Source organism: Coregonus clupeaformis, chromosome 20, assembly GCF_020615455.1.
Source record: "Coregonus clupeaformis isolate EN_2021a chromosome 20, ASM2061545v1, whole genome shotgun sequence".
In the NCBI taxonomy this organism is placed as follows: domain Eukaryota; kingdom Metazoa; phylum Chordata; class Actinopteri; order Salmoniformes; family Salmonidae; genus Coregonus; species Coregonus clupeaformis.
Genome location: NC_059211.1, coordinates 40,383,115 through 40,406,631, shown reverse-complemented (window position 1 = coordinate 40,406,631; position 23,517 = coordinate 40,383,115). Strand labels below are relative to the sequence as shown.

At 44.7% G+C, this 23,517-nt stretch overlaps 1 protein-coding gene across 2 annotated transcripts in view; it reads left to right on the top strand.

Moving 5' to 3' along the window:
- Positions 1-23,411, top strand: part of cep350 (centrosomal protein 350) — a 37,680-nt gene extending 14,269 nt beyond the window's left edge. Inside the window, exons 16-38 of one of the 2 annotated variants that reach the window (XM_045205491.1) lie at positions 1,995-2,221; positions 4,035-4,198; positions 4,383-4,493; positions 4,754-4,894; positions 5,086-5,327; positions 5,512-5,675; positions 6,707-6,906; positions 7,811-8,001; positions 8,223-8,310; positions 8,607-8,759; positions 8,930-9,087; positions 10,744-10,866; positions 12,544-12,800; positions 13,017-13,204; positions 14,078-14,216; positions 16,291-16,451; positions 16,541-16,677; positions 16,774-16,856; positions 16,982-18,774; positions 19,262-19,738; positions 19,850-19,996; positions 20,087-20,209; positions 20,311-23,411. In XM_045205491.1, coding sequence (XP_045061426.1) covers positions 1,995-2,221; positions 4,035-4,198; positions 4,383-4,493; positions 4,754-4,894; positions 5,086-5,327; positions 5,512-5,675; positions 6,707-6,906; positions 7,811-8,001; positions 8,223-8,310; positions 8,607-8,759; positions 8,930-9,087; positions 10,744-10,866; positions 12,544-12,800; positions 13,017-13,204; positions 14,078-14,216; positions 16,291-16,451; positions 16,541-16,677; positions 16,774-16,856; positions 16,982-18,774; positions 19,262-19,738; positions 19,850-19,996; positions 20,087-20,209; positions 20,311-20,475 — 5,632 coding nt within the window. In that variant the 3' untranslated portion in view covers positions 20,476-23,411. The remainder of the gene's footprint in view (positions 1-1,994; positions 2,222-4,034; positions 4,199-4,382; positions 4,494-4,753; positions 4,895-5,085; positions 5,328-5,511; positions 5,676-6,706; positions 6,907-7,810; positions 8,002-8,222; positions 8,311-8,606; positions 8,760-8,929; positions 9,088-10,743; positions 10,867-12,543; positions 12,801-13,016; positions 13,205-14,077; positions 14,217-16,290; positions 16,452-16,540; positions 16,678-16,773; positions 16,857-16,981; positions 18,775-19,261; positions 19,739-19,849; positions 19,997-20,086; positions 20,210-20,310) is intronic. The other variant, XM_045205492.1, reaches the window with a different exon arrangement.
- The last annotated feature ends 106 nt before the right edge of the window (positions 23,412-23,517 follow it).

Below are 23,517 nucleotides of genomic sequence, written 5' to 3'. Positions count from 1 at the left end.
GATGACAGTCAGGATCCAGTCCTTAATGCTGCAGTTGTTCTCTAGTAAGGTAAAGCACTGGGTGTTTGCTTGGGTGCACTAGCAGTTAGGGCAGGAGAGAGGCACCAGTGTCTACTGCAGTGTTTACTACGGTGTCGACTGCAGTGTTTACTACGGTGTCGACTGCAGTGTCTACTACGGTGTTTACTACGGTGTCGACTGCAGTGTCTACTACGGTGTTTACTACGGTGTCGACTGCAGTGTCTACTGCAGTGTTTACTACGGTGTCGACTGCAGTGTTTACTACGGTGTCGACTGCAGTGTTTACTGCAGTGTCTACTGCAGTGTTTACTACGGTGTCACTGCAGTGTCTACTACGGTGTTTACTACGGTGTCGACTGCAGTGTCTACTACGGTGTTTACTACGGTGTCGACTGCAGTGTCTACTGCGGTGTTTACTACGGTGTTGACTGCAGTGTCTACTGCAGTGTTTACTACGGTGTCGACTGCAGTGTTTACTACGGTGTCGACTGCAGTGTTTACTACGGTGTCGACTGCAGTGTCTACTGCAGTGTTTACTACGGTGTCGACTGATGTGTTTACTACGGTGTCGACTGCAGTGTTTACTACGGTGTCGACTGCAGTGTCTACTACGGTGTCGACTACGGTGTCGACTGCAGTGTCTCCTACGGTGTTTACTACGGTGTCGACTGCAGTGTCTACTATGGTGTTTACTACGGTGTCGACTGCAGTGTCTACTGCAGTGTTTACTACGGTGTCGACTGCAGTGTCTACTGCAGTGTTTACTACGGTGTCGACTGCAGTGTTTACTACGGTGTCGACTGCAGTGTCGACTGCAGTGTTTACTACGGTGTCGACTGCAGTGTCGACTGCAGTGTTTACTACGGTGTCGACTGCAGTGTCTACTACGGTGTTTACTACGGTGTCGACTGCAGTGTCTACTACGGTGTTTACTACGGTGTCGACTGCAGTGTCTACTGCAGTGTTTACTACGGTGTCGACTGCAGTGTCTACTGCAGTGTCTACTACGGTGTTTACTACGGTGTCGACTGCAGTGTCTACTACGGTGTTTACTACGGTGTCGACTGCAGTGTCTCCTACGGTGTTTACTACGGTGTCGACTGCAGTGTCTACTATGGTGTTTACTACGGTGTCGACTGCAGTGTCTACTGCAGTGTTTACTACGGTGTCGACTGCAGTGTCTACTGCAGTGTTTACTACGGTGTCGACTGCAGTGTCGACTGCAGTGTTTACTACGGTGTCGACTGCAGTGTCTACTACGGTGTTTACTACGGTGTCGACTGCAGTGTCTACTACGGTGTTTACTACGGTGTCGACTGCAGTGTCTACTGCAGTGTTTACTACGGTGTCGACTGCAGTGTCTACTGCAGTGTTTACTACGGTGTCTACTGCAGTGTTTACTACGGTGTCGACTGCAGTGTTTACTACGGTGTCGACTGCAGTGTCTACTGCAGTGTTTACTACGGTGTCGACTGCAGTGTCTACTGCAGTGTTTACTACGGTGTCGACTGCTGTGTTTACTACGGTGTCGACTGCAGTGTTTACTACGGTGTCGACTGCAGTGTTTACTACGGTGTCGACTGCGGTGTCGACTGCAGTGTACTGTTTCCAGCTAGGAAGCCGAAGCATACATCATCATGGATTAGACATTGTTGCCTGTTCGACTGGCTCAAACCGTTCTTTCAGCTTAACATACTTAGGATGGCTTTCCTGGGGCCCCCTGTCCTTGATTCTGTTAGTCCCTGGTTCCCATTTCACCTTGTTACAGTGCTCTGTATAGCAGTATAGCACACATACCTGAAGTCAAACGGAGTGGGAAAAGTTACATGTCTGAATGTTTGAAGTAAAACTTTTTTTTTCTCTCACTTTTTCAAACAATAATCCAGCCTTATTTAAATTGTTAGAAATGGGACATAACATTTATTTTCAGAAAGCGTACATATTAATTACATAAAATGTTGTATTGCTTCCAGTTTGGGCTTGGACAATAAGAAATCCCCCAGAAGCCCTGGCCTGTCTCCACCTGGCTCTCCTACAGGCTCTGGTTCTCCTCGTGTGTCTCCAAGCAGCGCCTCCCTAGCCGGGGTAGACAGCCTGGGCCTGGGGTCCGGCTCCCCTCACTCCTCCTCATCCCTGTCGTCTGCAGCCAGGGGCAAATCCACATCTCCAGCCAATGGCAGAGCAGAGCCCAAGGCTGCAGGTATACCACCTAGAAACACCTGCTCAGCAGTTTAAATACATACGGTATTGCCTATCTACAGTGCCTTCAGAAAGTATTCATATCCATTGACTTATTCCACATTGTGTTGTGTTATAGCCTGAATTCAAATTGAATTAAAAAAATTACAAATCTCACCCATCTACACACAATACCCCATAATGACAAAGTAAAAACATGTATTTAGATTTCAAATGTGTTGAAAATAATATCTCATTTGCATGTCTATTCACACCCCTGAGTCAGTACATGTTAGAATCACCTTTGGCAGCGATTACAGCTAAGAGTCTATCTGGGTATGTCTCTAAGAACTTTGCACACCTGGATTGTACAATATTTCTACATTATTTTGTTTTAATCCTTCAAGGTTGTTGATCATTGCTAGATAGCCATTTTCAAGTCTTACCATAGATTTTCAAGCAGATTTAAGTCAAAACTGTAACTTGGGGACTCTGGAACATTCACTGTCTTCTTGGTAAGCAACCCCAGTGTATATTTGGCCTTGTGTTTTTTTTGTTATTGTCCTGCTGTTGGAAAGCATACTGAACCAGTTTTTCCTCTACAATTTTTGCCTGTGCTTTGCTCTATTCAATTTTTTATCCTAAAAAAAAACTCCCTAGTCCTTGCATAATGCAGCCACCACCATGCTTGAAAATATGAAGAGTGGTAGTGATGTCATGTGTTGTTTGCCCCAAATATAACACTTTGCATTTTGGACATATAATTCATTTCTTTGCCACATTTTTGCAGTTTTACTTTAGTGCCTTATTGCAAACAGGATGCATGTTTTCGAATATTTTTATTCTGTACAGGCTTCCTTCTTTTCACTCTGTCAATTAGGTTAGTGTTGTGGAGTAACTACAATGTTGTTGATCCATCCTCAGTTTTCTCCTATCACAGCCATTAAACTCTGTAAACATGGTGAAATCCTTGAGCGGTTTCATTTTCTACATTTTAGTCATTTAGCAGACGCTCTTATCCAGAGCGACTTACAGGAGCAATTAGTGTTAAGTGCCTTGCTCAAGGGCACATTCTTCACCTCGTTAGCTCTGGGATTTGAACCAACGACCTTTAGGTTACTGGCACAACGCTCTTAACTGCTAGGCTACCTGACGGTTTCCTTCCTCTCCGGCAACTGAGTTAGGAAGGACGCCTGTAGCTTTGTAGCGACTGGGTGTATTGATACACCATCCAAAGTGTAATTAATAACTTCACTATGCTCAAAGGGATATTCAATGTCTGCTTTTTTTATTTTTACCCATCTGCTAATAGGTGCCCTTTGTGAGGCATTGGAAAACCAGATGCCCAAAACCTCCCTGGTCTTTGTGGTTTAATCTGTGTTTGAAATTCACTGCTCGACTGAGGGACCTTACAGATCATTGTATGTGTGGGTTACAGAGATAAGGTAGTCATCATAAAATAATGTTAAACACTATTATTGCACACAAAGTGAGTCCAGGATACTTATTATGTGATTTGTTAAGCACATTTTTACTCCTGAACCTATTTAGGCTTGCCATAACAAAGGGGTTGTATACTTGACTCAAGACATTTCAAGCTTTTCATTTTTAATTAATTTGTAAACGTTTCTAAAAAATATAATTCCACTTTGACATTATGGGGTATTGTGTGTAGGCCAGTGACACAACATATCAATTTAATCCATTTTAAATTCAGGCTGTAACACAACAAAATGTGGAAAAGGTCTAGGGGTGTGAATACTTTCTGAAGGCACAGTAGTACCCATGTCTTAACTCTCCCTCTCTTTGTTTCTATCTGTCTCTCTGTTGTCCAGGTGAGCTCCACTACACCCCAGGGGTGTTGCAGCAGCGTATGTCTGCAGAACTCCATTACCTGGAGTCTATAGAGGAGTCAGTGCGTCAGCTGGGCGATGTGGAGAGGCTGAGGGGTGTGTCTCTGGCTCAGCATGAAAGCGTCTCGCTCGCCCAAATACTCAAGGTGAGAGAGGCCAGCCCACCAATCAGAGCACCTGAAGATTGCTGACATATGTTTAGATGCTTAGTATAGTCACTGCTGCGCTCTTGAAACATTACCTTCGGCACTTTTGGCATGTTTGTTATGTTCTGGTAGTTTTCATTCACCTTTTTCCATAGGTCCTGACCTTTGACCTCTAACCTTTCAGGCGCAGCAGCAGCGGCACGAGCGTGACCTTTATGAGCTGAAGGTGAAGGCAGAGCAGGAGGCGCTGGAGACCCAACATCAGCTGGAGGAGACACGGCAGAAAGCAGCCAGGGTACTGTACACACAGCACTGGCATTTAGCATGGGCAACTCAGCAGAATACACAAACTAATCACCTAGAGTTAGAACCGTGCACCAACTTGGTAGATTGTTGATACTCTCGAGGATGGCTTCATATTTGCGAACACCTTGAATATTTATAGAACGCAATCTAACTTCACTGCATTTGTTGTGAGATGGGAGCTATTTTTATTAGGTGTGTGTAGACTGTGTAGTGTGGTTCACTAACAGAACTGTGTGTGTGTCGTTGCAGGCTCACGTGGAGCTGCAGGAGAACATGGCTCAGACCCAGCAGCAGTCTCTGGGAGGCATGCAGGAGGCCACCACTAAGATGATCAGCCAACAGGCTGAGTCTGTACGCTATACGGCCGAAGCTGCCCGCCAGATCAAAGAGGTCAGAACACTCCCTCTCCACTCTTTTCTCTACAGCCAGCCACTGGCCTTGGTTTTTGTTCGTTTCCTCACTGAGTCTCCTGTTGTGTTGACATGCAAATATTGAAAATATTACATATACAAATGATTACAGACTGCTTTAGGTTGGGTTAAGTCCGCTTTTCAGTTGATACAAGTTTCTCTGTCTCCCAGATGACCGATCTGGCCCGTTCTCAGATCGCTGGAGCCATAGGTGTCCCTGCTGCTGCTCCCATCACCACCCTGTTTGACCAGCAGAGGCAGCATCGCCAGAGCTTTATGAAGCAGCTCCAGCCCCGCACTGACACAGACAGCTCCAGAAGTGAGGTGTCTGCTGCCTGGACCAGGACTGAGGAGCCCCTCTCCTCCCTGGATAGCCGCTCTGACTCCATCCCCTCCAGGAGACCCACCCTCAGGTACTGGGTCTTTCACACACTGGAGCACCTCACAGACAGACACCAGGGATCTCTCCTTGTCAGCTCACTTGGCTTGGTCAGGAAAAACTTGGTCCCATTTATAGGCATTACCATGACTAAATACTCAATCGTTTTTCTATCTCCCCCCTCCCCTGTCCCCTCTGCCTTGCCCCCCCGTCCCCAGTGGTGGAGAGAGTAGCAGCCACCTGAGTCCTTCCCTGGCCTCATCTGAGAAGAGGGAGAGGAGGAAGGTGGAGATGGGTAACAGCTCAGTGGAGGATGAGGCCCATACAGTAGCTGATGACTCCATCCCCAGTGACAGTGTTCAGTCCCTACTGGATGAGAAAGGTAAGGCCTGGGTCATAGCACCCATTGTGGGATCTGGAGAGGGACCATTATCAAGCAGGCAGTGTATAACAATCCTTTATGATACATCCACTCCCATCCATATGTATTTGGACAGTGAAGCTAAGTGGTTTATTTTGGCTCTATACTCCAGCATTTGAGATATTCCTCGAATGCAATGACCACATCAAGCTTGTGACTTTACAAACTTGGATGCATTTGCGGTTTGTTTTGGAATATGTTTTGCCCAATAAGAACTGAATGTTGACTAATGTATTGTTCCTTTTTGGAGTCACTTTTATTATAAATAAGAATATAATATGTTTCTAAACACTTCTACATTAATGTGGATGCTACCATGATTACGGATAATCATCAATGAAACGTGAATAATGAGTGAGAAGGTTAGAGGCACAAAGATCATACCTCCCAAAGATGCTAACTTCCCCTGTTCTTGGTAATGGTGAGAGGTTAGCATGTTTTGTTGTAGCTTCTGAACGGTATCTCACTCATAGTTGTTCATAATTCATTCATGATTTTGTTTATCATGGCATTAGCAGGATTCATTTAGAAGTGTTCAGAAACATCTTATCTGCTCACTTAATAATACAATTACTCCAAATACTCACCATTCAGTTACTATTGGGCAAGACATAACCCAAAACACATCCAAAAACAACTGCAAATTCATTCAACCAGTTTGTAGAGTCACAAGCTTGATGTAGTCGTTGTGAATATGGGACCAAATACTAGACTTTCGACTAATTTGATACACTCTAAGTGAATCTGTCCAAATACTTATAACTTCTTCACACGGGGGTGGACTAAATACATACGTGTGTAAAACAGATCAAAGGTGACATTCTGTACTGTAGCCTCATATAAAACATTACATCTCAAATCCAAAATGCTGAAGTATAAAGCCAAATGTAACATAGCTTCACTGTCCAAATCCGTATGGAGGGGAGTGTAAATGGCCTGGAGTCTCTGAGAAAGTGAACTGTGTTTCCCCTCTCTAATCTGTCCCCATACAGACAGCACCTCGTTTGCTACAGAGTACTCTCTGAAGTTTGACGAGTCCATGACGGAAGATGAGATTGAGGAGCGCTCGTTCCGCTCTCTGCTGCCCTCGGAGTCTCACCGGCGGGGAGCGGTGGAGAAGAAGAGAGGTCCCCACGAGGAGTCGGACGACGAACCCAGTCAGGAGAAGACCACAGTACAGGACAGCTCCAAGGTTAGTATGCCACCTCATCGCAATAGCTGTTATTCTGGCAAAATAGCAAGACTACTCAAATAAATAAGGATTGTCCTCCACAGTACTGAAATCCTAGCACTTATACAAAAGCTTAAGTGTACTAGTTTACTTGGAGAGATTTCTGCCTATCCTTGAAGTAACTAGCGTATAATGCTTATCCAGCATTTACCCCTATTTGACCTCATTAATGGTGAAATTATAGCTTCTCTCTAATAAGTTGGCAGCAGCATCTGTCTTAGCTCTTAATGTCAAGGCACATTGGTAGCTCCCTGCCTCTCTAAAGGGCTCAGTGTTCAGTCCCTTAGATGAAGTATGAGGGCGTGTGCCTGGGCATGCTGAGGCCAGGAAAGACCTGCCTGCCTTGTAGCATCAGAGAGACTGGGAAAGCCTGCTCAACTCATTACTACCCTGGGCACAATAAACGTGCTGTGTGTCCCAGCCCGCTTAACTGCTCCTTGGAGATTCCCTTCCTGGCTGTATCCCTCCCTCCCCAACCCATACACAGTCCTCTCAAACCCAACATGTAGAGGAGAGGTTGGCTGTGGTGCAGCTAAGAGAGGGTGGAGAACCATGCACCTGACTGCCACATGTGGAGATGATCTTGTATAAACCTTGGCCTTCATTGGGCCCGGGTGTTTTGTCGGAATGGACTTAGGTATTTACAACACTTATTCTATGTAGCAACCACCTCACGGCCAGCAACCTCTCCCACGCCTCAGTGTGTTTGCCAGCAGAAGGAACGTTTAACCAGTGGCCAGAGTGGTTTTCCATCTACCACTGTTTGCTCTCTGTGTATGCCCAGTTTCCTGACTGATAAGGCTATGTGATATCTGTGTGTGAGTGACTCACTGTCCCCTCTCCCTCCCTCCTCTCCACCCCCCAGCAGCAGGACGGCAGCATGCCCTTCTCTAGCGGGCAGGACAGCTTCTCCAGGTTCACCATGGACATGGTGCGCCAGTACATGAAGGAGGAGGAGGTGCGCGCCCACCACCAGAGCTCCCTGCTGCGCCTGCGACAGAAGGCCCTTAAGGAGAAGACCAAGGCCGAGCTCGCCTGGCTGGAGCACCAGAAAAGGCACTGGTTACTTATATTAGGATCCATGTTGGCCAAATTAATATTGTCTCATTCCCCGCTAAATTCAATGTTTTCTTTTCTGTCATGTCCTCCAATGATTAATGTACAGTAACCACAAGATAAATTCCACAGAACGCATTGATCAAAACTAGTCTCCATTTGGCACTTCTGTCCTCATTTTGCATTCATGATCTCATTCTTTCTCCTTTCTGACCACATAGGCGCCTCAGAGACAAGGGTGAAGATGACAAGATGCCGCCCATCAGAAAGAAGCAAAGAGGCCTACTGATGAAACTTCAACAGGAACAGGTAACTAACTCGTAACTAACTTACTAAGGGCTTGATTCATTCTGTAACGCCCAAGTTCAGTACTATGTGGTGTGATTGACATTTAAAGGCAATTTCTCCTCATTCGCGGAGACTGCAATCACTTTGTCGGCTCAATCGGAAATTACCTTTTCAATTTCAAGCGCACTATAGCCCTGAACTTTGGCGATACGGATTGAATCAAGCCCTAAATCTCTGCCCATCTCACCTGCTCCCATTACTGCCCATCTGTAATGCTGAGTGACCATGACCCTTGACCCTGTGTATGTGGTGTCCAGGGGGAGATCAAGCGTCTGCAGGAGGCCAACAGGGCAGCCAGGAAGGAGAGGCAGCTGCTGCTCAAACAGCAGGAGGAGATAGAGAGGATGAGACACGCCACCCTCAAGCTGAAGGAGCGCCTCAAGTGTGCTGGCACCAGTAACACCCCACCAGTCAGTACTACCACCACCTTTCATCTTATTCCTATCTGGAACACATACACGTCTTATTTATGGAGATACTGAGCTGAACTTCAGAAAGAGATGCTTTGTGTTATTCAAATGTCTAAAACAATACTACATGGTTTCATAAAGAGTTGAAATGATCCATCTGTGTCCTACAGGAGACTCCAGTGTCAGAGCCCATAGATGCGGCAGCTTCCCCCAGTGCTGCGATGACAGACGGGGACGTGCGCAGTGCCTCTCCACTCTCAGTGGCTGGCAGTGAGACCAGCAGCATCATGCAGAAGCTCAAGAAGATGCGTTCTCACATGGAGGAGAAGTAATTTGCTCTTCTATTAACTACAATGTCCAAATTTCTATTGACAACTAAAATGTCTAATTGACAGTGTTTACTGTGGAAGTCTTCATGGGCTCTTTTTTCAACTTGAGGCTTTTTAAACAGCTGAAATTACCATATCTTTGATAACCATATCTTTATGGGTGTGATTGTTGTTTTACACTGACAATCAAACAAAACTATAATCCTGTTCTCACATTGGGCATGTCAATCATTCAAGCTGTTTGCTTAATTATTCACAAGGTATTAGCTAGCCGCCTCAGAGCTTCTGTTAGTGAAAATAATTTGCTCCAAGTCACTGTTGCCTTGTGAAAGTGGGGGAATGGCTTGACTAGACACAATGGTCCTTCTACTGCAGTGTGGAAATGAATATCAGCATGCTCCATGTCCTCTCTATAGATAGAATGCATTCTCTCTAACCCCTGTACTAATCATTGGAATATTAACAATATGAACCAGAGCAGATATGTATTGTAAAATGTCTGTCCGGTGTCTCGTACAAGCAACCAGGGCAGGTTTAAGTCTGTGTTAACAATGTGGTTATGTGACTCTGGGGCTCACATGATGATTATACAACCAGACCTGCACACTGACTGAGCTCATTTCTGTACTTGAACATTCTGCACTACAGGTCCTAACAAACATTCAGTTGTTGTGGCGTTTTAGGATTTGTAACTTCCTTTCAAGAACAACGTCATCAGAACTAATTCTAGAGCTAATGATTCCTTGAATTTATTAATCTACCAAATAACATAAACTGAATGTACATTATATCAAGGCTAAAGGTGTAAGGTCACTGTCAATTTGAGCCTGGACTTTATTTTCTATAGGGAACTAACAAGGTGCTTGTAGCCAAGCCTCTGTCTGCTCGCTAGCATTGGTCTTCTAACAATCTGCCCTTTCATTATGTGAACAGCCTCTCTTTTAATCATGCCCTAGTATTATTATTGTTGTGGTGTTGATGATCATAGTGAAGGTTCTTGTGTGCTTTTAGCCAGGGTTTTATTCTAATGAAGTCCAAATCAGGTTTTAGTCACCAGTAGTTAAAAACATTAACAAAATTATCACCCACCACTTTTGCAACTTTTTGCAAAAATAATCTAATCTCCCAAAATTCCTCCATCCAGTGTATTTAATTAAGAAGCAGCATTATGTCCAGTGGGGTGCAAAATGAGACAAAGGCCTCTCTCTTAACCCCTAAGGATGATCATTTATCAGTCACGCCTAGCTCCCGTCTCTGGCATCGCCACCGTTGCACACATTCACACATGGCTACACATTACTAGACACCAGCGATTCATTGTAGTCCGGCTTCAAAGATAAATACGCACTACATCCGGCCATTCTCCTGGCCCACGTCTGATGAAAAGGACTGGGTTTTAATACCCCTTTAAAGCACTGCCAACAAAAACAAATCCCTGGCGGAGTAACTAACTACATTAATTCTCTTAGAATGGAACATAAAACATTCGTTGCAATAAAACACATGCTTACTCACTGCTCTCTTCTCTCTCCCCCTCTTCCTCTCTGTGGTCGTTTTTCTATTTCTTCCTGTTCTCTCTCTTTTGCTGTTTTTTCTCATTTTCCAACTCATGTTTTGTGTTTATCTCTGTGTCCCCTTGCTTTGTTTTGTTGTAGACACTGCTCTCCTGTCCACTACTTCTTCTGTCTGTTTACGGCCCACCACTGGGCTTCTCTCAGTCTCTGTTTCCCCAACCTCCATCCCAAATTCCAGCTGTTTATCTACAACCAGTTGGTCAGGTACAGTGCTGCTCTCACCTCTCACTGCTGCCTCCCCTCCCATGCCCTCTGTCCCATGGAGCATGCTTGTGTTCAGCCACCAACACTGGGGGAAGCATGGGTGGAATGGTGTGTGTGTATGTGGGGGGGTAGAATGGTGTGTGGGTGGAATGGTGTGTGTGGAGGGAAGGGGGGGGCTGCTAGGGTCTTGCCATTATTTATATTTGTTTCAGTAAGTGGGGAATTGAAAGCTTGAAAAACACAAACCAAAGTCACTAGGCATTGCATGTATGATCACAACCGTATGCTTGAAGGGGCACAGAAGTTATGAAATTCAAAAAGAAGTGAAAAACAAAAGGCATTTGTCAATAATAATATGACCTCTTTGACCTGGAAAGGTCATATTCATGTTAATATGGTTGGCCTGATTAAGCGAGACTCTCCCATTTGAACAGCGAGAGCTCTCTGTAGTGTTGCTTGGAGGCGCTCATTTAACTCTCATTCAGAGTGAATAAACCATGATCTGCATCTGCTAATATTCCTCATATTCATGCCACTCACTACTTAGTTGGAGCAAAGTCCATAAGATTAAATGCTGAGATATTAGGTTACAACCCATCTATGAGAAAGACGCAGTGTCTTTGGGCGTTGCTTTAGCAGTGGTAAAGGGTTTCATCTGATTTAATGAGCCCAGTAAATCTTCACTGATTCTCCTGATTAGGTAACTGTTGCTTGTGATAGGCTAATTAATATATATTGCAAGTGGGCTTAATTGAATTGGGAGCACAGTCTAGACCAAAGCCCTACACAGTCTAGACCAAAGCCCTACACAGTCTAGACCAAAGCCCTACACAGTCTAGACCAAAGCCCTACACAGTCTAGACCAAAGCCCTACACAGTCTAGACCAAAGCCCTACACAGTCTAGACCAAAGCCCTACACAGTCTAGACCAAAGCCCTACAGTATCTTTCCCAACTTCAGTATGAAATAAGCTGGTGCAAGAGAGAGTGAGACAAAGCCAGACAACACATTACTGTCTGGTACTTCTAGTAATTATAGTCAATATGCAAAATAGCTGTTAAACTTGCATTGCATAACTCACCAGTCCTTTTCAATGTACATTATAAATCCAAGCAATGGAGAAAGAATTTGAATGTCGTCTTTTCTCTCAGCAGTATACATGGAAAATGCATCTTGACTCTTGTTGTGTAGAATTCATGGGAAAGTTACACCCATAGAGACATTTAGGATATTCTGGGGTGCAGTTTTTAACTCTGGGTGGTGTTGTGTTGGACAGAGATGTTTGAGAGGTGTTAAGCCCTGGGGTTAAATCAGATGCATGATGTTGGCCTGGTGATCAGGCCGCCACCACACTTTGTTTCTGTTTTTCCCCATTGTGACCAAATGCTTGTACTCTGTTGTTTGGGGAAGAGTTTGGGTGACTTGTGCACTATGGTGTCAAAATTAAACCATGTCTATCGAGGTAAACATGGTTTGTTGTGTGTGTGATCCCATAGGTTTTGAGTTTGCAGTGAAGATGGGCAGGGGGTGGTTGGGTTGACTGTTTGGACTGCTGGTGGCTCTGCTAGCTTCTGCAATGTTGCCATCATTTCACTGCTCCTCATGCTGATTGTGCCCTTTGTGCTTTCTCTCCTCCTCCACCCATCTCTCCATTCCTCCTCTCCTCCCCACCACCAGGTTCCTGACCAAGCGGGAGCAGGGTTTGATGCAGCGGCGGAGGCATGCGGAGGAGCTGCTGGAGTGGAAGCAGAGGCTGGATGCTGAGGAGGCGGAGGTGAGGCACATGGAGAAGCAGGCCCTGGCTGCCTGGGACAGAGACCGTCCTAGAGACCGAGACCAGAGGTCAGAACAGAGAGAAAGCCCCATCGCCAGCCCCAATGGCAGCCGCAATGCCAGCCCCAGCCAGCACAGCCCTGAGGGCAGAACTGACAGAGGTGAGAAAGAGATTGTGTATGACATTAAATAAATGGACACCCAGTAGTATGCAGTCGTTTCTGTTTACTGCCTGTTATCAGGTAATGTGTTTGCTTGCCTTATGTCATATACTTTATGAATGAGAGAACGCCATACAGTCCATCTAGCTAGCTGCGTCTCAATGTTTGAGGCTGCAGGTCTATTTATCTGCTCTTGACCTTTGTGTATCTCCTCAGACTCTGTGAGTGAGGGTGACTACTCCCCAGTGGTGACTGGCTCCAGCGTACACACAGAGCTGTCTGGGTCACAGCAGCCAGACATCCCCTCCACTGATCAGCCTGGCTCTGTCTCTGAGCTGCCCTCTGCCCAGCACAGCCCCTCCATCTACACCCAGGACTTTGACTCCCCCTCTGCGAGCAAGAGGGTAAGGCCCTGTGCATGTTGTGATTTCATGTTTTGCAGTAATGTATTAATACAGTAGAAAGGCATTGATTACATTTGTTTATTAACCTTTCCATAAGGTTAGGAAATCATTTTAAATGTACAAAGAAAAATCAAACGCACCATGTGAAAGGAATGCAGGGAATTGTATAGTGAGTTAACAGAATCTGTTTCCCTCCTGAGCGCAAACTGAGACTTTGTTAGCTCTGTATTCCCATCGCTGGGCAGCTCAGTGAATGCAGGCCTTTGTCCAGGCTCCAGGATCAGTTGCTGCTTTCAGTGAATTGTCACTTCTCTTGTGATCAATGAATTTGTGCTACTTTATTGTTTTGTTACATGCAGTATTGTTAATCAACTGCCTTACTAGGTCAAGATAAAAATCAAAATTTTCAGCCAAATTGTGAAAATCATCATAATATGTAGTTATCTGGAGTTAAATCGTTTTAGGAATTTACATTTTAAATTTTTTACATTTTTTTGTCATTTAGTGGATGCTCTTAACAAGAGCGACTTACAGTAGCAATTAAGGTTAAGTGCCTTGCTCAAGGGCACCGACAGATTTTTCACCTAGTCGGCTCGGTGATTCGAACCAGCGACCTATTGGTTAATAGCTCAACGCTCTTAACCACTACCTGCAGCCATGTGCAAATGGGCTATAAGCAAGAAGACTAAAACAAGGCAGAATATGGCGTATTTGAATGTCAGAGGAAGGAATCCATTAGGGACACTGCCTTTTGAGTGTGTTTGTTTTTGTGTATGTGTGAGATGCTTGGCGTGGTTAGTTAGTTGGAACGTGCTGTTGTGGTGAATTGTCCTGAATTCCCCTTGGGCCCTATCCTTTTACTATGTTGTACAGTCTCCTTCACCAAAAGCCAACCTCGACACTAACACACACCCAGAGGGCAGCAGCAGCAGCAAGATGCAGCTCCGCTCCTCCTCCAGGACCGCCAGCCACGACCCCAAGGCCACTGACACCCCTTCAGACATACACACAGGTGAGTTGGCCCCCCCTGTCTGGAGCAGTAGGACCTTCAAAACGGGACATTATTTTGTATTTTGTATTAGAGATGTTGAAAAGCAGAGTAGAAAGATGACTTACTGTGCAGGCATAATGTGATGACGTAAGAAAAGGATTATGCGCTCAGTTCCCTGACACTCAACCTGCTTAGTTGTGTTATGGGAATATGGAAGCTTCATTCATAGTCCTTAAACTGTTGCTGATTCTGTGTAGCTATCTTAGTGGGAATTTCAGTCTTCAGGTTCTACCACTAACCATAACATGTACTTGTAATTTTTTGAGTATCATATGAATGTTGGTATTGACAAACACCAAATAAATACAGTATCAAACAAAAGTGAGTACACCCCTCACATTTTTGTAAATATTTGAGTATATCTTTTCATGTGACAACACTGAAGAAATGACACTTTGCGACAATGTAAAGTAGTGAGTGTACAGCTTGTATAACAGTGTAAATTTGCTGTCCCCTAAAAATAACTCAACACACAGCCATTAATGTCTAAACCGCTGGCAACAAAAGTGAGTACACCCCTAAGTGAAAATGTCCAAATTGGGCCCAATTAGCCATTTTCCCTCCCCGGTGTCATGTGAGTCGTTAGTGTTACAAGGTCTCAGGTGTGAATGGGGAGCAGGTGTGTTAAATTTGATGTCATCGCTCTCACACTCCCTCATACTGGTCACTGGAAGTTCAACATGGCACCTCATGGCAAAGAACTCTGAGGATCTGAAAAAAAAGAATTGCTGCTCTACATAAAGATGGCCTGGGCTATAAGAAGATTGCCAAGACCCTGAAACTGAGCTGCAGCACGGTGGCCAAGACCATACAGCGGTTTAACCGGACAGGTTCCACTCAGAACAGGCCTCGCCATGGTCGACCAAAGAAGTTGAGTGCACGTGCTCAGCATCATATCCAGAGGTTGTCTTTGGGAAATAGACGTATGAGTGCTGCCAGCATTGCTGCAGAGGTTGAAGGGGTGGGGGGTCAGCCTGTCAGTGCTCAGACCATTTGCCGCACACTGCATCAAATTGGTCTGCATGGCTGTCGTCCCAGAAGGAAGCCTCTTCTAAAGATAATGCACAAGAAAGCCCGCAAACAGATGGCTGAAGACAAGCAGACTAAGGACATGGATTACTGGGACCATGTCCTGTGGTCTAATGAGACCAAGATAAACGTATTTGGTTCAGATGGTGTCAAGCGTGTGTGGCGGCAACCAGGTGAGGAGTACAGTCAAGCATGGTGGTGGGAGTGTCATGGTCTGGGGCTGCATGAGTGCTGCCAGCACTGGGGAGCTACAGTTCATTGAGGGAACCATGAATGCCAACATGTACTGTGACATACTGAAGCAGAGCATGATCCCCTCCCTTCGGAGACTGGGCCGCAGGGCAGTATTCCAACATGATAATGACCCCAAACACACCTCCAAGACGACCACTGCCTTGCTAAAGAAGCTGAGGGTAAAGGTGATGGACTGGCCAAGCATGTCTCCAGACCTAAACCCTATTGAGCATCTGTGGCATCCTCAAATGGAAGGTGGAGGAATGCAAGGTCTCTAACATCCACCAGCTCCGTGATGTCGTCGTGGAAGAGGTCTCCAGTGGCAACCTGTGAAGCTCTGGTGAACTCCATGCCCAAGAGGGTTAAGGCAGTGCTGGAAAATGATGGTGGCCACACAAAATATTGACACTTTGGGCCCAATTTGGACATTTTCACTTAGGAGTGTACTCACTTTTGTTGCCAGAGGTTTAGACATTAATGGCTGTGTGTTGTGTTATTTTGAGGGGACAGCACATTTACACTGTTATACAAGCTGTACACTCACTACTTTACATTGTAGCAAAGTGTCATTTCTTCAGTGTTGTCACATGAAAAGATATACTCAAATATTTACAAAAATGTGAGGGGTGTACTCACTTTTGTGAGATACTGTACATATTTACCTCCCCTCCCCCTCTGAGAATTTGAGTTCAGTAGCTTTAATTTGGATTACTTTATACTAATCAGTCTGGCATGGATTTAGCATTCTAACAGTACTTATTGTGCCACGCAGAGCCCATGTCGGATCAGAGCGACATCGAGAGCCGTATCCGTGCCCTAAAAGAGGAGCTGCGCAAACGCAAGTCTGTGGTGTACCAGCTGAAGAAGGAGCAGAAGAAGAGGCACAAAGAGCGTCTGAAAGCCCAGGAGGCCAGCCTACTGAAGCAGCTAGAGGTCAGTGTGTCCGTCAGAGAATCCTAGCCTGCCCTGCTCCATTCAATGAGAAATAACAAAAAGAGTGACTTTTGTTTTCTAATGTCTAGTCCTACAATGACTTCATTGAGAAGACCAAGACTGAGTTGAATAAGGAACCAGACTCGACACCCTCTGCCAAGCCTCAGATCAAGGCCCCCATCTCAGCCACAGAGAAGCCCAAGATTAAACCACCACCTCCTTACAGGTACACCATCGCACTTCACTATATGTATGATTCACAAACTGATCAATTGGTCCATTTTCATGGGATGTTAATCAGGAAAAAAATAATTATCCCCAGGCCTGAAACCAGCAAAAACTGGAAGGTTCTCTCTGACTCTGAAAAAGCTGAGAAGACCCTTCCACATTCTCCAGTTGAACAAGGTAGGTTGTGGATGTGCACTGTCAACAAGTGTATTTTTCTCCTCAAAATACTTTCTAAGACCTTGACATTTGTGCCCATACTGTGATAACACACATTGTTTAATGCATTGTTGATTTGTTTTCAGATGACCTCACACCATCTGGGCTCAGTAAATATACCTCAGGGCATGAGGAGTCCTCAGACGAGGACCCCCCTACAGTCACCCCAACTCCAGTGTATGGGAGTCCAGAGCACACCAACGGTCTAACGGGCATGCTGTCCCCCGAGCATCTCCCCAGGCAGCCTTCTGAGGGGGCACTCTCTCTGAGGGAGCCAGCCAGGCCACAGGCCACCGACTCTGGGGATGAGAGCGTTGTCTCCAGCCTCCGGTCAGAGGTCATGGAGGAGCTGGACTCTGTGAAGTCTGAAGGCTCTGAGCATTCTCAGTCCCGCTCTGAAGACCGCCACTTTGACCATCTACTCAAACTTGACCTAGAGCAGAGGCCAGCTTCCCAGCAGCACCAGTCTCTGTCGGAACATGATTCCATAAAGAAAGGAGAACAAGGGCTTTCCCCGATAAGCAGTCTTGATGTTGATGAGAAATCACCATCCCCCATCAAAGAGCGATCATACACCCCTGAGTCTGATGCCTTTTCATCAAAGAGGGACTTTTCAGCCAAGGGTAAGGAGGCCTCTCCTCCTTCAGCTGATGGTTATCATGAAGACTTTGAATCCTCAGTAGAGTCGTCACTCAGGGAGGACAACCAAGGCTCCAAACCTACCTCACCGTCCCGCCAAGAGACCAGGGAGGGTTCCCACAGCAGGTCACCCTTCTACAGTAGTGAGGACGAGATCGGTGAGGATCTGAGTGAAAGATCTGGAGCTAGTAGTGGCAGTCCTCGCTCTGAAAGACTTCTGGACCTGAATAGCCAGACCAAGGATTCCCAGGAGAAGGTCATTAGTTCAAACCGCTCCCCAACTATCTCCCCTTCCCAGACACCACCTTCACCATCAGTGGATGAAATGCCTAACTTCACCATTGGGGACAGGGTTTTAGTGAGCAACGTCCAGCCTGGTACGCTTAGATTCAAGGGCCACACCAGCTTTGCCAACGGCTTCTGGGCTGGAGTGGAGCTGGACAAGTCTGAGGGAAGCAACAATGGCACCTACGATGGGGTGGTTTACTTTGAGTGTGAGGAGGGCCATGGCATCTTTGCTCCTCCGGACAAGATCTCCCGTCTGCCAGAGAAGTTTGACATCTATGTGGAAACCACAGAGGATGAGGACTCTTTCCTTGACGACCAGTCTGAAAACGAGCCAAAGAAACGGCACATTGAGAAGACACACGGGGGACATCTGAGAAATAAAAAAGAGGGAACATCTCAGACGAGTTATCATTCTGAAGACAAAGGACCTACTGATGTGAATGATGGTCCAGCTGAACACCAGAAAAACCTGACCAACTCGCATGAGTTCAAAGAGGGTGAGTATCCAATGTCCAATGGAAGAACCAAGACAATCATCCTGGACCTTGAAGATGTACCTACCAGTCTCTTCAGCATTGACATAGACCGTAAGATAGCCTTGGGGAAGAAAACTCTTGATGAGACCACTACCCTCATTGAGAGGAAAGGCGTAGATGCCCATCAGAAGTCTACTCCAGAGCAAACCGTGGAGAAAGACGCCCTCAGTGCTTTTACAGATAAGATCCTCAACAACTTCATGAAAGACGCTGTGAAGCAATTCGCACAAATTAGAAAGGCCAAAGAAGAGAAGATATCAGCTGCTAATCAAATGCAAGATGACATTTTTAGTGAAGAGGAGGGTGGGGAGACTGTCTCCCAACCACAGTCTGTAGCACAAAGAGATGGTCTGCCCTTCTTCCTAGATGCAGAGCAAGAAGAGCAAGTCTCCTCTCCAGAACTCTGTAACCGGCCTGTGAGTTCATCTGACCCTTTCTAAAGACATTTAGAGAGTAAATGTTCTAAGTGTTAAAACAAATCATTTACTCCTCCAATAATGTGATAACCTGCAATCACATAATGTGTAACATAGTGAATTTCAAATGTATAAATTCCTAGTTTTTCAGCTAAAATACTTAAAAGAGACTTGATCTAGTAAATGATTAAACAGAACTTATAAGATAACTGAGGATGAATGTAGCAATAATTGCATTTAGCAGCACTGTTGAAAACCATCCAGTCTTGATTTGACCTTTAAAAGGCCTCAATGGGATTTGTTTGAGTCCGAAGGTCAAACGACAACTGGGTCCAAGAGGCTTATGTTGACAGATATCCAATTGAATTTGGTGCTCTATTTTCTTCCCTTTTGTAGATTTTCATCACAGTCTAACATAAACTTTCTTAGGTTTTTATAGGTTTTTCACTGTGAGTGACTTGTCTTTCCTCCCTCCCTGTTTCTGCAGGAGAGTCCAGTGTTGGGGGCCAGTGGTCAGGAGGAGTTGGCCAAACGTCTGGCTGAGCTGGAGCTGAGCCGCGAACTACTGGATGAACTGGGAGACGAGCAGGACTGGTTCGATGAGGACTATGGCCTCAGCTCTCATAGAGAGCAGCAGAGACAGAAACAGAGGCAACAGCAGGAAAAAGAGGGGCTGTCTGCTTGCTCTGGAGGCCTTGGTGACCAGGTGAAGACCCCACCCAGACCAGAGCTGCCCCTGCAGCCCAAGCTCCCTGAGCAGCCTGCTATGGTGGTTCCCCACTCCGCCCCTGAAGTGGAGAAGCTGGTCCACGCTGCCACCCAGGAGATCTGGGACAGATTTAAACTGGGCCAGGGCACACAGACCCTCGCTGGTCTCCCCGTCCTCAAGCCTTCAGAGGAGTTCCTGGGCTGTGATGCCATAGGCCAGGATCAAGAAGGTCAATGTGTTCGCAGCTACAGACAGGTAAGGCCACGTGGAAAAGGATTGCCACAAATATTGATACTATACGAAATCCTCAAGACCCATGTCATTTATTGAAATGTATCAACTGACATTACCTTTGTTTATCTGCAGGCTGTATATGACTTAACATGGGAGATCATCCAGGAGATCTTTGCAGAGGATCCTAACGCCCATCAGCCTCAGTGGGTGAAGCCTCGACGCATGAACTCCTCCTACTTCCATAGAGTAAAGAGCCCTGGCGACATCACCAGAGTTCAGGTGTGTATGGCATCCAATGTTAGTGACACTTCAGTGTTGGTGGTTTGATTTGCTAAGATCACAATGTAATATTTAACCTTGTCTTCTAAGGTGTTCATCACCACCGAGGTGTTGAAGCTGTATGGCCTGAAGAAAGACCACAACCAGAAAACAGATTGGCAGAAGATGCTGAAATTCGGGAGGAAAAAACGGGATCGAGTAGATCATATTCTGGTAAGGGCATTGAACAGTAAAACTTCAGGAGTGATTCATTGTGAATTTTCCAATTTCAAGAAGTCCTATATTTTCTGGTAGTAAGTATTGTGTGTTTTTAGGTCCAGGAGCTTCACGAGGAAGAGTCTCAGTGGGTGAACTATGATGAAGATGAGCTCTACGTCAAGATGCAGTTGGCTGAAGGGATCTTTGATGCATTAATAAAGGACACAGCAGAAGTTCTCTCTCAAATTCAGGAGAAGAGATCAAAAAGAGCCCTTTCCTGAGCTTTTAAACCTCTGTTTTAAACCCACCTTCCACCAGACAGTTCCTCCCACAGCCAATGTGCCAGTGATCTCCAGATGCCTTCACTTCAGTCAAACTGGTACCCCTCTGCTACACAGCTTTGGATCAGCTAATTGTGGATCTACCACATCTTACACCAAACATATTTGATCCAGACTTTAAAGCCTCCCACACTGGCCCCCCTGTTCATGGCCAGTCAAGATGGAGTAGACCTTGTTTTGCATTAAATTCATCAATGCTGCTAAATGTAATGTTCCATGACAAACTCATGGTTTTTGTGATGAGCACAGGGGTAATTTCACAAGACAAGACGCTAAAGACAGCGGCATTGAAAAGCAGTCTGGGTCATCTACAAACGGGATGATAAGGATTAATAGAGTATGGAAGAGTCATTGGGGTTACCAGATTTTAACAAATATATAGTATAAAAATAAACATTTTGCCTCCTGTATTGTGATATTTATTGTGAGAACTATTTGATTAAGTAATCTTGCTGTTAACATGTTTAGAAACAAAGTTTATTTTAGCATTTTGTAAAACAGACAAAGCACAAAAAGAAATGGGGATGTGAAAATGGCAATTCATTGTATAGGGATTTAAAGGGAATGTTGTTGAAAAGAAATGCAAAGATACCTATTTGTATTTAATATTTAAATATCTTAATATTAGTAATTGATGGATTTGAACACTGTCCCTTTTCTTCCATAGTTTTGCCTGTTAACTAGCCTTTTGACTACGAAAACAGATACCAAGAGGTTCTACACGGTTAGTTTAGAAACCTTTAATTCTGTTGTGCTGGATTCAAGCCTTAAGATTAGCCTTTTACCTGTTTCAGTTAAAGTGGCTCTTTTGTTTGTATGATTATGAATTGCCTCACTCAAGAAGAGCAACACAATTTACAGGCCTTAAGTGATGTCTCTACTCTTATGGACCTCCTTTCTTTGAATGTTATTTACATATATACCATGTTTTTCATAAATACCTAAAGGACAACTCTTTTTCCCAACTGGGTAAACCTTCAGTCTCTGCCTTATTCTGTGTCTACCTAAGCATAGTTCTATCAGAGAACACCTTCTTGAAATCCCCCATTTGCCTTTTACTCACAGCCTGTCTGTATTGCATTTCTAATGGTTCTGAATTAGTGACTCAAATGCCATTTATGGTAGGTAGATAAACTAGCTTCTGTGTCGTTATGCCTCTGGGCGTCACTGATGAAGCACATCTGATATACTGTAATGCAACCAAGTGTTCTCGCCATTCGTCACGTAAACAGTGGCTTTTGCATCATGGTAACAAGTGTGAGTCATGGATTAAACTGTGGGTCGTAGCATTCAACATCGATGTTCAAGGGCTTACTCTTTATTAGCTACTTCAGTCCAAGGATACTGTGATGTAGCTACAGATGAATTTAACATGCATGACTATGCTTGTCAACTGTAATGTCTGTTAGCGAAGTGACTTTAATGGTGGTAATGAAAGTTTGTATACCAATTAGCATTTACCACCACTGTTCTTTTACTGGACGAAGGGGTAGATATTTAAACTGTTAACTGTCTATTGCTAGACCTCTGACTGTACATTTTCCTTTATCTGTTTATCCATGATATGCCTCGTTTTCCAGTCCCTAGCTGTGTGTAATGAGAAAACAGTAATGTGATTAGTACATAGGAACATGCATTTCCACAAGGCTGTGTATTGCAACACCTCCCAATGGATTGACATTAAGGGATGCCCTCTTACCTGGGGCAAGGGAACTGGGCAGTTGCGCAAGTTGAGCCTGCTCTGAGGTTGCCCCATTGGGCAGGTGTTCTTTTTTTTTATTGGGGGGGGCAACCAAACTGCAAAGAATTTCATAAGCCTAAAACTGATCTTTCTGGTTCCTCCCCATTAAGTGAAAGACAGACAATTTGTGGCATTTATCGCAGTAGGGCAAGTTGAGCCTGCTGAGATATTATGGACTGACAACCATAATACTAAGAATTCCAGTATGGATCTTTCTGATTCCTCCCATATGTGTAGGTGAAAGGCAGGCAATATGGCACTTCTGAGTGTAATAAAACGAAATAGCTCATTTACATTTTCTGGGAAGTGATCATAATCTTCGGGCAACCAAAAAATACTCCTGACTTGCCCAATGGGCAAGTGCCTTTCAGACTTTAGTGTTAATCCCTGGTGGTCTAGAATGGTCTAAAAAAATCTGAATTGATTGTAGCTTGGGGATGGAATGTCCCATTTATATCTATGCAGTATTTGTTGGTTGGATACATTGTTTTACAAGCCAGCTTTGTAGTCTCATTGAATAACAATGACGTTCTTTGGACCTCCCATAGGACGGTCAAAATGCCTCCAGGCAGTTTTCGAACTGCTGTCTGTCTGTAGGATTGTGTTAGCCCTTGCTGTGAAAGGCATAAGCTGAGGCACACCAAAAAATGTTTTATAGACGTGCTGACTAATGGAGAGTAAACGATAAAAATAAAAAGTTGCACACTAATTGTGCTCCCAAACATTTAATGGGAATAACAACCAACGTTTCGGCACGCAGTGCCTTCTTCAGGGTTCCCTTGCTATGAGGACAGGGATTTCAACTCCAAAACAAAAATGTATATTAGGCAAAAATGGTTCGATAATCAAATTAGGTGTAGACTAGCAAAATATTTTTGCATCTTTAAAGTGTATGAATATTTATAATGTACTACTGTGAGAGACACAGGTGCACTTGAAGACTTGTACAGTGTTTTATGGGGTGTTCTTGTATATTCACAGTCTCCTGTTGGATCTTAATCACTATTGAACCTAGAAGATTATTGTAAAATAAACATTGTTCACTTTGCGGATATGTATATAGTATACATATATATTTGTTAACTAAATTGAACTTTGAAATTGTAAATAAAGCTTTCATTATTTCCACATCTTACATGTTGTATTACCTGCCAAAAAAAACACTTGCAATTTTGGAGCTCAGTGCCACAAGTGTGGTTTGCCAAATGTGGCTTGCCTTTCAGCTGTTTGAGTGATTTTCC